Source organism: Plecotus auritus, assembly GCF_963455305.1.
Source record: "Plecotus auritus genome assembly, chromosome: 1".
Taxonomy (NCBI): domain Eukaryota; kingdom Metazoa; phylum Chordata; class Mammalia; order Chiroptera; family Vespertilionidae; genus Plecotus; species Plecotus auritus.
In genome coordinates this window covers 29834242-29849536 of record NC_137770.1, presented here as the reverse complement: position 1 = coordinate 29849536, position 15295 = coordinate 29834242, and the positions used below count along the sequence as shown (strand labels likewise).

At 47.3% G+C, this 15295-nt stretch overlaps 1 protein-coding gene across 8 annotated transcripts in view; it reads left to right on the top strand.

Annotated features, from left to right (window-relative positions):
* SMOC1 (SPARC related modular calcium binding 1) overlaps window positions 1–15295 on the top strand; it is a 139571-nt gene that overhangs the window by 104773 nt on the left and 19503 nt on the right. For all 8 annotated transcript variants that reach the window (XM_080649876.1, XM_080649875.1, XM_080649872.1 and 5 more), the window contains exon 7: window positions 995–1075. In XM_080649876.1, coding sequence (XP_080506002.1) covers window positions 995–1075 — 81 coding nt within the window. The remainder of the gene's footprint in view (window positions 1–994; window positions 1076–15295) is intronic.

The window sequence follows — 15295 nt, the reverse complement described above, 5'->3', positions numbered from 1 at the left end:
AAGTACTCCAGGTTCCCACAAGGAGGAGCAGGACGCTCGGCACAGTGCCGAGTCTGACAGCTAGGTTCGGCTCTTGGTGCAATGCACAGCAACCTTTTAGTAGCTTTCAGTGAGTGTATGCAGGCTGGATCATGAGCCTGGACAGTGAGATAGAGGAATAAAAGAAATCATGTCACTGTTTGGTACTGTGGCTAGGGATGTCCCTAGCATGAGCTGTCCTTTGTAACTGATCATTTCATGGGACATATTTGTGTTCATGCCCAGAAGTTCTAATGCTTCTGTGATCCTCAAAGGCCCTTTATCACCAGCAAGCCTGGGACCCTGGGGGATTGGGTGGAGAATGGAGACCATGCCAGCTTGGGAGACCTCCCCAGTACCCCAACTTGTCACTCTACGGTGTGTTCATGGTCATCTGTCCACTGGGTGACCCAAACCCTGGAGGGCCTAGAAGCACCCCCGTGCTCTCTGGATGGGGGTCAGCCTCTGTTCAGTGAGGAACCATTGGATAGGGCATGAAGCACACACCAACCCTTTGCTCTCTTCCCCACATGCAGCAGAGGCTCAGCACCTAAAATCCGTTGTGGCTCAGCCGTTTCCTCCAAAATGGCCTTTGTGGTTTGTTTGGTGTTTGTTTGTTGACTTATCCCCTTTAAGTTCTTCCAGGGAAGCAGCTAAGGAGACTTGGCTTGGCCCAGGTTCCTCACCTCCTGGGATAATATTTTTATTCCTGGATGGAGTGGCTCAGTGCTTCTGGACGCTGACCTCTCTGCCTCCCGGAACAGGAGCCCTTGCTTGGCTCCTACGAACTGATAGGGAGAGGAGCTTCCACAGCAAGGAAGGGAGAGGTTTTGGGACAAAGGGCAGATGAGGCAGATAGTCAAGACTCAATGCCTCAGGCTTTAAAAAAGCTATTAAGAAGTCTGGGAGTTTACAGTCCAATGTACATGCTCTCTTTGCCTAGACTTCATTTTCTCTCTCCTTTTTTTTCTTTCAGAAATCACAGCTCCGACTCTATGGATTAAGCACTTGGTAATCAAGGACTCCAAACTGAACAACACCAATGTAAGAAATTCAGGTAAATAATCTGCCTTGGATTATATGCTTACCTGATAGCCCATGGTTGCCCCATGGTTACCCCATGACTACCTACTGGGTAGGCTTGCGCATATTATTTACCCTTTCTGGTCTTCAGTTTCTACAGCTGTAGAATGAGACTAGATGAGATAATCCCTTCCATCTTTAATTGTCTTCAATTATTATCTCAGGGATCCTCTTTCATGAGCAGTTGACACTTTTAGCTAAAAAAAAAACCAACCTTTTGGCTCTATGTTTTAATATTTTAATTGATTTTCTGTATTTGAAAGAAGAATGGTTGGACATAGAGCAGTGGTACTTCAAGTCTCAAGAGCCTTGGTTCTGTGTGGTTTTTAAGGCTCTGAATAAATGCTTCTGGTTGTATCTTTTCTAGTCTGATCTTTTGAGAAACTTGTGAGTAGTCAGGTTTTGGTACTGGCTGAACCCCTTGTAGAAAGGTGATAATCAAGTTTGTAGAGTTCATTTACCATCAATGAAGGCCAAAGTCAATAAGGTTTATTTACCATTAGTAAAGATCAGATGTCCATCAACAGGAAATGTATTATCAGACCCAATCCATATCTCTTATCAGGGGGAATCATCCTTCTTTTAGCCTAAGGCTTCATTGTGAGAAATGCCATTTGGCATAATTTATGCCTGCCTGTTTGAATTTAGCCATATCATCTTTTTTCTTGTAGATAGCAAGGAATATAAACAAAAGTTACATCCCTTTCAACTGGCAGACAGAGTTTTATATGGCCAGTGATTCATGAGTGTGCTGTCTTTGGCCCCCTTTAGCACTGTCCTAAAGGTAGTAATGTGGGGACTAGCATGCATGGAGTGAGTTAGACTATGAGGTAAATCAGTGCAGCATTGGTTGATTCCTCTGTGACTTGGGCAGGCCAGTACCTCAGCATGTGTCTGGTTCCGTTTGGTAAAAGCTGGAGTCGCTGTGGGATGGTGGGTGGAAAGGAAACCATGTGAACGCCTGTGGGCCAGATTCTTTGATAAAACAGGGCTGTAGTTAAAGCACGGGCTTTGGGGAATCAGTGAAATCTGGGGTTCACTTTTTAAATATGTTTTTATTGAATTTTTAAAGAGAGAGAGAGAAAAAGAAACAACATTGATGAGAGAGAAACATTGATAGGCCACCTCCTGCATACCCCCTATTGGGGATCGAGCTGCAACCCGGGCATGTGTCCTGATCGGGAATCAAACAAGACTTCTTGGTGCATGGGACAACACTGAATCCACGAGCCACACCGACCAGGCTAGAGTTCACTTTTTAGCTCCAATACTTAGTGTGTGACTCAGCCAAGTCAAATCATCCCCTTGAGCCTCAGTTCTCATCTGGAATCATGATCTTTCCCTCAAAGAATTGTGGTTAAAATGAGTTAACATTTGTATGATACTTGACTGATACCTGGCTAAGTGATCAAGTGTGTGATATATTGCAAGTACATGTATTTGTTATTATCATCATTACTGGAAGGAAAAAATAGGAATATTAATGATGCTGCTTGTAGTGAGAATTCTTCAATCAGGAGAGAATTTGTGATTGTCACCTGAAGCAAAAGCATCTATTAGGAAGCCTCTACTTAGGACCTTCTCCACTCGCCCTCACTGTTAGGCAAATAACATAAGTCAAAGAGAAGTGGTTTTGGTGCTTGGGGCACCTGGAAGTGACATCTGCAAATGGTCTCCCAGTCCCTGAGCCCCCAGCAGCTCTGCAAAGCCCCAGTACGAGGCTTAATTCTGTGACCAGGTTGATATGAGAGTGTGCTGTCTCTGAAATTATACAGCACCTTTTGCCTGGAACATTCATTTGACATTTAGCAACAGCTTCTATAAATTGCTTCATTTTCATCTGCAAGTGGTTAATCTTTCTACCTAGGTTATAAACTCTGTGAGGACCAAGACTTTATTAGCTATCTAATACATCTATATATCTATTAAAGAAGCTAGCTCAAGGTGTTTGATTGCTTTGGGGAAGGATGGAGGAGGCAAGATCATCATCTTTAGTAAAACCGGAGTCATCGCTGTCATCAGAGCCCATCTGTGTCTGGTTCTGTAGGAGGTCACATGTGTTATCCCATTTGAGCTTTACCACAACTCTATGAGATAAGTGCTGTTATTGTCCCCATCTTACAGGTGAAGGGTCAGAGGTAGAGAGACAGTAACTTGTTCTGAGTCACAGCTAGCAAGTGTTGTGGCTGGCGGAAAGCACATACCCTCGGGAACAGAGTGCCTGTCTTCTTGAGTTGTATTCTCTGCATGCAGTCAAGTGGCAATGCCAAGTCAGCGGATGCTGTCTGCTTCCATAAGTTCTGCTTTCCATTCCTACTTCTATATGGTTTCCATTTGGATGAGTATGGGGCCATGAGTATGGAGAAATGATTGCCAGGCAGGTATAATCACCTTCCTTTTGTTTGGGTGACCCAACCACTTTGGTTTTTCCCTGGTTGGCCCCAGTTTTATCTGTGAGGTTATGTCTGTAAGGTTAGGGTATAGGGTAGGATGTTGGGGGAGAGATAAAAGCAGTAGCTACTCTTGATGGAATATCTTTATGTATTGTGCTAGCCACTTTTAAAAAGTATTTTTTAATTAATTTCAGAAAGGAAGGGAGAAGGAGAGAGAGAGAAAACCATCAATGACGAGCCCAGCCAGCATGGCTCAGTGGTTGAGCATCGACACTATGAACCAGGAGGTCACGGTTTGATACCCAGTCAGGGCACATGCCTAGGTTGTAGGCTCGATCCCCAGTGTGAGGTGTGCAGGAGGCAGCCAATCAATGATTCTCTCTCATCATTGACATTTCTATCTCTTTCTCCTCCTCCTTTCCTCTCTGAAATTAATAAAAACATATTTTTTAAAAACACACACATCAATGATAAGAGAGAATCATTGATCAACTGCCTTCTGCACTCCCCCTACTGGGGATCAAGCCCGCAATCTGCGTATGTATCCTGATCAGGAATCAAACCATGATCTCCTGGTTCACAGGTCGACGTTCAACCACGGAGCCACACTGGCCAAGTTGTGCTCGCCACTTTTCAGATTCTCTCCCTTGGTTTGATGAAAAGTCAGATATACCTTAATGGCACCTCGTGTCTGGGCAGCTGGCTCTGCTATGGACTGGAACCTCTGGGTCAAGCCCCTGAGACAGTTTCCCAGTAGAGTTTGCTGAAAGATTCTGGCTTCCAGGGCTCTTTGGCCCACAACTCTGGGGAGGCTGGAATGGGACTCAGAACCAACTGAGCGAGCGCTTTTCTCAGCTCTCGGTTTCAGAGGCGAAGAGGCCATCCCAGTTTCTTTTACACCCCAAACGTCGGTCTTTCACACTCAGACCCTGTGACGCCAGGTTTGTTTTCTGGCCTGGGGACTGTTGATGTTGGAGAGGTTCCACTGGGCAGCCACAGTTTTGCAATAACATGACACGTATGCCTGCAGACTTAGCCTGTCTCCTTCACTCCTCCCGGAGGTGCTGGTCCTTGTTTTTAAGGCTTTGTCATATATTCACCATGGTCAGTGTTGCCTTCTGAGGACTTGGCAGGTCCAGCATTGACAGGTTTGCCTCATTGGACTTCTCTCTGATTCTCACACCAGGGGTGCTTGCATTTAGCAAGACCATGTACCTGGCCGGCTAACACCTAGAACTCAAGAGTGGGCATCGTCTCATGCATGAGTGTTGGCCAGAGACTCTGTTCTACTTTTATAAGAAAATAGGAACTCTTGCTGGGTTTTTTGTTTTAGGAGCTAGTTACCAAGGAATTTCTTAATATAACTAGAATTAAAACAATTTTTGAAAGTCATCTACATTTTATAGAAGAGCGTAGAGAGATTAAAGAAATGACAAAAACTAGGCTTCATCTCATTCTTCATCCCATACCCCACTGCTTCTAATTCTACTGTTTGTGGACATTTGGCTACAACTGTGATTTATAAAAGTCTTTTCATTCCTTTTTATTTTCTTGGTATGGGAAACGTCTATGCTTTCTTCTCTGAAAAAAATGCTCTTTCTCAGGAAATATGGTCTTTGAGCCTTAACCCTTCTTTGTGAAGCACATTGGCCCCTTCCCTCGGTCCCAGGTCCCAGTGGCTGACTCTGTAGCCTTTGGTGGGGTCATTTACCTGCCCTTCCTCCTTCTCTGTCTCTTTCTTTCCTTTATCTCCATCTTTTCTCGTTAACTTCTTTCATGATCTGATCTGGGGCTTCAAGAAGGCCCTAGAACCTGGCCCCCTGCGTGAAATCTAAAGAGACCACGTCTTCCCTTCCTTGCCTCTTTGCCTGGCAGACCTGGGCAGCAGCTCGTGGGAACTGTCCCCAGAGACAGCCATCAGCGGGGATGCAGGTGGAAATACATTTCTTATATGTTCTGCCAGGAAAATGGCCCCCTGTCTCTTCATACATGAGTGAGTGTGCCTACCTCCCCACCCGTGTCACCAGACAAGCCGTCCGCAGCATCCTGCCCTTACCTGCCCGTGTTGGAGCCTTGCTCCTCTGGGCCTGCTGAGGGCCCTTTGGCCACATTTTGGATTGTTCCTCCTCACCTGCAAGTTCCTGCCCGGAGAGCTGCCGCTATGATTGGGACTTGGGGTCACTGAGGCAACTGCACCTCCTGGCTGATTCCCCCACCCCCAAACCAGCACTCTTGGCCTGCCCAGAAACCGCGGGTGATGTAATGACCTGAGGCCTGGAAAAATAAACAGCTCTCAGGGAAACCAGCGGTAGCCGTTGTAAGCAAATACCCCGCAGCCACCTGGAACCTTGCACATGACGTGATTGGAAGGAAGAATGAGTAATCCACTAACGTTAGCAGCCGAGGATGGGTCTGGGCTTGTGTGCATTTAAAATATCTATATAAAAACAAACCCTTGATGTTTACTTCTCTGACGGGCCTTCTGGATGTTGGCCTGTCTATCTATGCAGGTGCCTCGGTCAGTCATGGCCAATGGAACAGAGTTGGGACGGGCGAGCATCCCCACGGCTTTCTCTGTGGCAACAAAGGCCTTTTTCCATTTGCAGAGAGGAGCCATAAACACGGTTGGAGGCCCCAGAGAGCCTACCCCATGGTCCATCCTTACTTGTTTTAAAACTAGATTTTCTGGCTGCCTTGGGCCTTCACCCCACGTTGTTTGCTTGGAACACAGAGGTATAGTGGGTGGGATGTGGGGGTATGATCCGGCCTCTGGAACTTGCTCGACCAGCAAAGGTGCTATTTTTTCTGTAGGTGAGTTCGTATGCTTTTTGGTGTTGATAGCAAAACCACGTGTCCCTGTGTTTTTCTTTGGCCTCTGTTGCTAAAAAAACAGAAAGCAAAGGTCCTGCTGGGGAGTGTAATTGACTCCTTCCAGTTTGCTAGAAGTCAGCGATGGTCTCTGCTTTGATCCGAGGGTCCTCATTCAGTGTTTGTCAAACGGCTTTGGAAGTAGGCAGGCTATAGATTTTATAAACACATTCCCAGGCGGCATTAGTGGTTTGGGCCATGAAGAGTGAAGTTATGATACTTTATTTGGACAAACTTAAAAAATCTCTCTCCTGTCTCCCCCTTTGTCTTGTGCCCTCTGCTTCCTTCTCGCCTGCATTTTTATTGACTAGCTCTTGTCCTTAAGGGACAGAGCTTCTTAGGAGGTCAAGGTCAACGAGTTACTGAGAAGAACTCAAAAGAAGACAACTTGCCACTTCTCGTTGCAAAACCACACTTATTTTCTTTCGGTGGGATGGTCACATGAGCCCACTTAATGGCATGAGTCAATGGAGATGGAGCCTTTTCTAAAATCCGAGTGGGTGTGATTCAGCGGTGCTTTGGGGGAAAAGTGTTGTTTTTTGCTATATTGGGACAGTTCATCCCAGAAGAAATATCTTTGGTAGAATTTATAGCTTGTTTTCTTTCACTCCTCAGTTTCTGTCTGTGTGGGAAAGAAGGCCCCGATGGTGCACCGTGCGTGGCCGTTTTAGATTCCACAGAGAGAAATTGCTTAGGGTGATGGTGTGTAATTTTCCCTCACACCTCCTCACCTTCATCCCAGCCACAAGCCTGATTTCCAGAGCCCGCTGCACACCCGCCAGGAGCAGTGCTCTCAGCCAGCGCCGGGTGTGGGGCGGGCTCTGCTCATCTTGTTCTGCCGGTGGGGCCTCTGAGCCACAGCAGGTTGGGCCACACACATGAGCGTGGAGGGCAGTATGAGGTACGGGGGAGAACCTGAAGGCCCCTAGCGGCCTTGCCCGACATCAGGCCCTTCCCGGCGCTCACGGGCCCCTGAGTGTGGGGATCATACCTGACACAGCCATGAGAGTGGTCCCATCTGGCACCACTGCTTCACCTTAAATGAGAAGAAGGAGCCCACACTAGTTAAGGGCCTTTCCCAGGGTCAGAGGCCCATCAACATCTATGTGTCAAGTCCTCTGCTTGGTGCTGAGGGGCCCATGGAAGAACTATAAGGCCCATCTCGGGAAGGAGCTGACCGTGGGACAGTGGTGTGCCTAAAGGAGGGGCAGTCCACCTTAGTCGGGGGGATTATTCTATCACAGACATTGTTTTGAGTTGCTGCATGGTAACATAAAAAGCAGACTGATTCTCAGTTGTATTCCTTTTTTAATTTGCCTACAGTGTGGCCCTTTGCTGCCTGCACCCAGAGCAGGCTGTTCCCACAGCCTGCCTGTGGTCAGCCCCTGCAGTCCAGGGAGGGGACTGGTCATCACTGGGATGGGTCAGGAGTCTGGGTTTACTCCATATTTGCTGTGGACACTACAGACCAGCCAACTATCTACCATTTATCAACTCTGGTGCCAGGTTAAACACTTTACTTACGCGATTACATTTAGTCCTCACAATGACGCTATGAGGCGTGTGCTGTTGTTACTCTGTTATACAGGTAAGAAACCAGGGACTTAAAGAGCTAAGTTAACTGCCCAAGGTCACAGAGCTAAAAGTGGTAGAGGCTGATCCTTCTGACCCCAAAGACTATGTCTTTTTTTTAAGCTTATTTTATTGTTAAAAGTGTTACAGTTTCCCCCCAATATTCCCCCACTGACCTCCTCCACCCAGCTCCTGTCCCCTCCCCAGGCCTTCTCCGCACTATTGTCTGTCCATGAGCTATGTATATATGCATATAAGTTTATTCGTTAATCTCTTCCCACCCCACCACCCCCTTCCCTCTGAAATACATCAGTCTGTTGCATGCTTCAGTGTCTCTGGATCTTTTTTGTTCATCAGTTTATTTTGTTCATCAGATTCCACATATAAGTGAGATCATGTGATACTTGTCTTTCTCTGATTGGCTTATTTCACTTAGCATAATACTCTCCAGGTCCTTCCATGCTGTCTCAAAGAGTAAGAGATCCTTCTTTTTTATAGCTGCATAGTATTCCATGGTGTAGATGTACCACAACTTTTTAATCCATTCATCTCCCAAAACCCATGTCTTGACCTCCATGCTATACTGTCTCTATTCTAACTATGGTTGACTTCCATGAAACAGTGACAGAACCTTCCACGTGCAGACCCTGGGGTAGCACGTACAGGAGCAAGGTAGTAGGCATTTACTCTTGCTTTCAGCCTTGCCAAGGAAGTCAGATAGCCCCACCTACCCCCTTCATTCCTGGAACCCCTTTCCTCTGACTGCCATGAGTTCCCTCTGGCCTTTGGAAGTAGCCATCCTGCTGAGGTTTCACAACACCCCCACTCTTCTGGGCCAGAGCTGCAGAACATCTCTTCTCTCAGCCAGTTAGTCCATCAGAAGGGTGGCCTTCCTCCAGGGAAGTGGTCCAAGGTCCCATTGTAGGTCAAGATTGGGAGATGACGTTATCGTTTTCACTTCATTTGGTTGTCTACTCTATGGGGAATAGGACTTTAGATGAAATGAGATGGGGAAACTTATTCCCATGGAAGAGGTGACCATTTTGAATGTGTGCATATTCTGTTTCTATTCTCCCCGCCCCACCCCTACTTGATACTCATCTGAGCACTATTTCAGGGGTTGACTTAGTTCTGTGTCAGCGCGTCTGCTCCTTCCCTGCCCTGGCCAGACTCTCCTCTGGGTCTCTCCAGGCCTATCATCTGCCCTTTGCTCCAAAGGGAGCCCTGAGTGGTTCTCTCTGGGTTTCCTTTCTCTTTGTGGGGTTCTCGGAGTCCCTGGATGACTGTGAGGCTCAGGAACTGGCGACAGCCGAGTGGCAGCTCAGTGCTGGATGTGACGGAGAGCCCACAGTAAGAGGGCAGAACCAGCGCAGCAAATGGTGCTCAGAAAAATGGTCCTCTGGGGCCACTTAGACCTCCTGTGAAAAGTGCAAAGTCCACAAGTAAGAAAAATAACTTCTTCACATAGTTGGCTTGAAACCTTAAATACTAGAACTCTGTGTGGCGAAAAAACCAAAAAGGGCCTGATGTTCCTAAGTCCCTCCGGAAGATTTGGCCTCCAGTAGCATCTCCTCCCTGGCGGCCACATCTTCAGTACCTTGGCCGGCCCTCCAGGATCAGCAGTCAGGCCCAGCCGGCATGGCTCAGTGGTTGAGCATCTACCTATGAACCAGGAGGTCACAGTTTGATTCCCGGTTGGGGCACGTGCCCGAGTTGCAGGCTCGATCCCCAGTGTGGGGCTTGCAGGAGGCAGCCGATCAGTGATTCTCTCTGATCGTTGATGTTTCTATCTCTCTCTCCTTCTCCCTTCCTCTCTGAAATCAATAAAAATATATTTAAAAAGAATAGGAGTCAGTGCCTTCAGACCTAGTCCCACCCTCCCTTTGTCTCTGCTGTCCCCTCCTCAGCCAGATCCCCTGCACCATCCTACGCACCGGCCCAGGGAATTCTGACCAGGAGCCACGCGATTTCTTACGCCTCTGGAATTTCATGTTGTGATTTAGGGAAGGTGGTTTTGTTAACACACAATTTGTTATTTTGGGTTATTGTTCGACATTTCATTCATTTTTGATAAGAAGCTAAGTGGCTGTGAGGTATTTGAAGGGGTTTCAGAGTAATTGTAGGCGACACAGTGCTAGTGTTTTTCTGAATATTCTTGGCTAGTGGGACGGATTCCTTTTGCAATGAAACATAAATAAGCTCCTCTCATTTTTCAAGCGGGTAACTTTTTATTGATTTTTCCACCTAAGAAAATCCAGAACTTGATAGTCTGAGGGTGGAGTGTATCATTTCCCAAGATGAGTCAAAGGGACAGATATTCTTCTTTCAGCCTCTGTGGCCTCATCTCCACTGATTGGCAATCACTCAGCAGTGGGTGGTCCCATCCCTGAAGGTCAGGCTGGAACAGAATTCTGTGGCTGGGGATGGCACCACAGGATATAAGCAATGGAGAGGTTTTAGGACTAAATACTCTTTGTGGGTCCCTTAAACCTGAGGTTCCATGGTTCAGCTATGAAAAGGGAGCCGGGGGCCAAGGATGGGTGTGGTGAAGGATCAGGAAGGATGCAAACGAGCCCCTGCTCTCAGGAGCTTACAGTCTGGCAGGTCACAGTACCAGGGGTAAGGTGGGCATGAGGGGAGCAGATAGTCTTAGACTCAGCGCTGGAGATTGCCCTCTGGGTTGGGGCCTGCAGGCATGGAGGGCGGCTGGGAGGAGGGTAGGTTAAGATCATGTGGCCAGTTCTTTTTTCTTGCTACGTGTTACAAGCCGGACATGGTGCCAGCACACCCCAGTACCAGCTTGTGTGAGAACCGGTCCACAAAGGTCCCCGACCTTCTCTGCATCCTCCTTGTGAGCACCCTCCTCCCTCAGGACCTTGTCCCCCATGCCCTCAGCTCCCCACTCCCCTTTTCTCAGGTGTAAGCAGCTCTCGGTCAGAGTGGTCTGACAGCTGCCCTTCATCACCAGCTGAGCCTCACCAGGGAGAGAGCTTCTGGTCCTTTCTCTGGAAAGATCGTGTCACTCATTGAGACACCTTCCCAGTGCATGTTTCTACGGCCACAATCCTTCTTGGTCCTTCTGTGCCCGGCTTTCTCTAAGATTGGGCTTTGTCTCAGTTTTCATATGGACCTTGTGATGGTCAACTGTATGTGTCAAATCAGCTAGGGTGCAGCCCACAGTTTGCTCAAACACTAGTCCCGATGTGGCTGTGAAGGTATTTTTTAGATGCGATTAACACTTAAAATCAGTTGACTTTAAGTGAAGCAGTTGACCCTCTATAATATGGCTGGGCCTCGTGCAATCAGTTGAAGAGAACAAACCGAGATTTCCTGAAGGAGGAGGGCTTCTGTCTGCAGACTCTGTCTGAGTTTCCAGCCTGGCCTGACCTATTGATTTTGGACTCAAGACTGTACCATCACTCTTGCTTGAATTTCTAACCTGCCCTACAGATTTCAGACTTGAGCCAATTTCTTAAAATCTCTCTCTCTCTCTCTCTCTCTCTCTCTCTCTCTCTCTCTCTATATATATATATATATATATATATATATATATATATATATATATTTCTTCTATTAGTTCTGTTTCTCTAGAGAGCCTAACTGCTATTGACCTCTGAATGTTTCTTCTGTCTCCACTCATCACTGTGCCGCCTCCATCACCATGTGGTTCCCCTGCTCTTTCTCCAAAGCGTTCTCTACGTGACTGACTCACCTGTACCTGCTACGTGGATGCTGGGTTACCCAGTGCCTCGGCTTTTCGTCTGCTCATTCCTTCAGCAGCTCCTCCTCTGGAAGGCAGCAATCTGAAAGACCAGCCCAAGGACCTGAAACTAGGATCTTGTAATGTTTAGGTTTGTTGGCCATTTTTGTTATAAAAAAGTAAAGGAGGAAAAAGCAAAAGGTGATAAAGGAGAAAAGATTCCCAGAACAAAAGGATCAGCTCTGGGCACAATCAAGATTGGGGATTAGTGGAGGATTTAGGTCATCCACACTCCCCTTTGCTGCTAATTACCACGAATAATTGAGAGGCACAGAGGCCCGGGCTGGCCAGAGCAGACAGAACTGTTCTCCATGCTTATCCCGTCTTGGCTGGACACGTAAGAACCTGTGCCCTGTGCCCTGGGCCTGCAGACAGGGTTTGTGTTCGCGTGGTTCAGCCCAGTCTCTCTCTCCCGTCCCCTCCCTGCCCTCTCCCACCCATTTCAGTCCTGCTGTGCTCGGGTGCTCGGTGAAATTGCGGGTACGGAGCTTGGTGTGTTTTCTGTGGCAATGGCTGGATCGTGTTCCCATGTCTCCCACAGGACACTTTTCCGTTGCATTTCTTCTTTTAGGCTGTCAGAGTTTGTGAGTGAAACCTGGCTCTTTCTTCTTCTCTCCATCACCTGGGATTGGATTCTAGGGGTGGGTGCGCATGAGTGTGTAAGAAAGTGTGGCTGGTAGCCCAGGCTCCCTGGGCAGCCCTGACTGTTCCCTCTCTCCTGCTGTTTATGTCTTTCAAGTGTTTACAGAGAGTCCTGGTGCATTCTCAGTTATCAGGCCACACCTTCTAACCTTGTCATTCTTCCTCGAAGCCTCCTAAGCGGAAATGGAATATTTTAGAACAGTAGTGTTCTCTTCCGGGGAGCGCCCTCTCTGACCCAGGCCCACGAAGAGACCCCTGACATAGATTCCTTTCCTTGCATTCTCGAAGGTGATTTCTTGATATCTAGGAAAACTGACAGTTGGAAATTGTAAGATTCATTTGGGTGGGGACTCAGAGGGTAGGAGGTGAAAATGGCTCCAAGGCTAGGACTGGCTTCTGGGTCCTCAGAGACAGAATGAGCTCACGTTCCTTGGAGAGTGTGTGTGTGTGTGTGTGTGTGTGTGTGTGTGTGTGTGTGTGTGTGTGTGAAAGTGAGTCAGCTCTGACTCCTGGTGACCCTATGAATGAGCGATGTCTATAATGTCCTGTCCTTGCCAGCCCTGCTCAGCTGCTATTGATTCATGGCTATGGCTTCCTTTATGGAGTCAATTTCTCATGCTCGGTCTTCTATTTTCCCAGCATCATTGTCTTTTCCAAAGAACCCTGCCTTCTCATGATGTGTCCAAAGTAGGACAACTTCAGTTTTGTCATTTTTGCTTCCAGAGATGTTTCAGGCTTAAGTTGCTCTAGGACCCACTCATTCATCTTTCTGGTGGTCCATGGTGTTCATAAAGTTAAGCATATTTCTAATGAATAAAATTTTTCCTATTGGTCTTCTTCTCTGTCCAACTTTCTCATCTGTGCATGGTAATTGGGAATGCGCAGGTGTGGATGATCTTAGCCTTGGTCTCTGATGACACGTCTTGTCTCTTGATGATATTTCCAATTTCTTCCATTCATCCTTGTTACATAGTGACTAGTATTTGGATGACCTCTGGAGAAATACTGTAGGAATAGTTGGTCGATTGATTGATTGGCTGAAGGGTCTGAGAGGCCTACAAAAATAGGTGAATTGATAAAGAGTTGAGTCTAGTGTTTCAGTTATCTGTTGCTGTTTTATAAGCAGCTACAAAAGTTAATGCCTTAAATAAAAATGTGTTCTTTCTAATGCTTCTGTGGGTTGGCTGGGTGGTTCCCTGGCTGATTCTACCCGAACTCACTCTGGGACCCATCCAGCTGGAGGGTCAGCTGGGCTGGAATGGCCAAGATGACCTCATTCCCATGCGTGGCAGTCGGTACTGGCTGAGGCTGAGCCCCGTTGGCTCTCCTCTGTGGCCTTTCATCCTCCAGGGGTCAGACTGGCTTCCTTAGGTGGTGGTCTCAAGGTGGCTTCCAAGAAAGTGACAGTGGAAGCTCCAAGGCCTCTAAAGGCCTAGGACTGAAGGCCACACACTGTCACCTCTGCCCTTTCCACTGATCAGAGCAAATCAGAGTCAACAAACATAGAGGGGTTACACAGGGCCCGATAAAGGGAGGTGCAATTCATTGTGTGACCTAATTACCTAATTTAAAAAGTAAAGGAGAAAAAAAAAAGCAAAACATGATAAAGGAGAAAAGGTTCCCAGAACAAAAGGATCAACTCTGGGCACAATCAAGATTGAGAATTAGCGGAGGATTTAGGGACCATTTTGTAACAATCTGCCACACCAAATAAAAGAAGAACACAGGTTACAATAAAATCAGATTGGCCTGTCTATCTGGTGAGAGACAATATTGCAGAGGTAAGGAGCAGAGCCTGGGGTCAGACTGCCTGGGCGAACCCCAGCTCTGCCACCTCCTGCTTGTATGAGCTTGAGAAAACCACCCAGCCAGTCTGTGTTCGCGGGCCCTCCCTGCTCAGCGGGGATAATGAGAACACCTGTCTTAGAGGCTGGTGATGCGCTTCAAGTGAGATAGTGCAAGTGCCAGTACCGAGCGCGGCGCACAAAAAACACTCAAATGGATGTTAGCTCTTGGTGCTCATGTCACTCCTCTGTAATGGCAGGCGCGGTGCAAATTTGGCTTTAAGTTTTCCAGCTCCAAGGCAAAGAGGGAAAAATACTCGGGTGTAACATTCCTAGTGTGATGAAGCTGAGAAAATTATTCCAGAAGAAGCTGTGCTGTGTAGAATGAGCAAGTATGTGTTTGGATGCAGCAATTTGGGGTCGTTTGCAAAGAAACTGACCTGGAAAAACTCCACACTATAAAAATAAACATATTTTTCTCCAAGAGCCAATGATTAGAGGCAGGACCGTCCAGAGGTTAACAAGACAGGCTTGATTCTCGGAAGCCCTCGACTAGAACCCCAGCCCTCCTCTTCCCAGCCTGAGTGAACTTGGGAAAGTTCATGGGTCTCTCCAAAGCTCATCTTCTTTGTCTACAAAACGGCCATAATGATAATGTCCACCTCACACAGATGAAGAGACGAGGCAAGCAAAGCCCCCGGTTTGTCAATGGGCACATGCTACTCACGAAATGTTTGCTTGGACTATTATTAGTTTAAGGATGGTTTTAAAGGAGATTTTCTCTCTGTTGGAAGACAAAGTGCTAGTGCTATTATTACAGACCTTTCCTGTCTCTCTCCTAGAGGGGCACCCAGACTTGTAGGGACTGTCGTAAAGTAATAGGCAAACAAGCAAGCAAACAAACAAAAGGGGAGTAACCCCTGCATTTATCCTTCTCTCTAGTTTCACGTCAGCCCCCATTTTTTCCAAATTAGTGAGCTTCCTCATTTGTATGGTTTTTATTCTCCATTGAACTTGGTGCAGCCTCTATGGAAGCTGCTGTAAGCATTTCAGAACAGCCTCCAGGGACTCCCAGACACAAGGCCCCAAACCGCAGTCCCCACCCCTCCCGAGATGGCCCCCCTCCACATTTCCGCAGTTGCGGGATCCCCAGTGGTGTGAGGTCAGGTTCATCA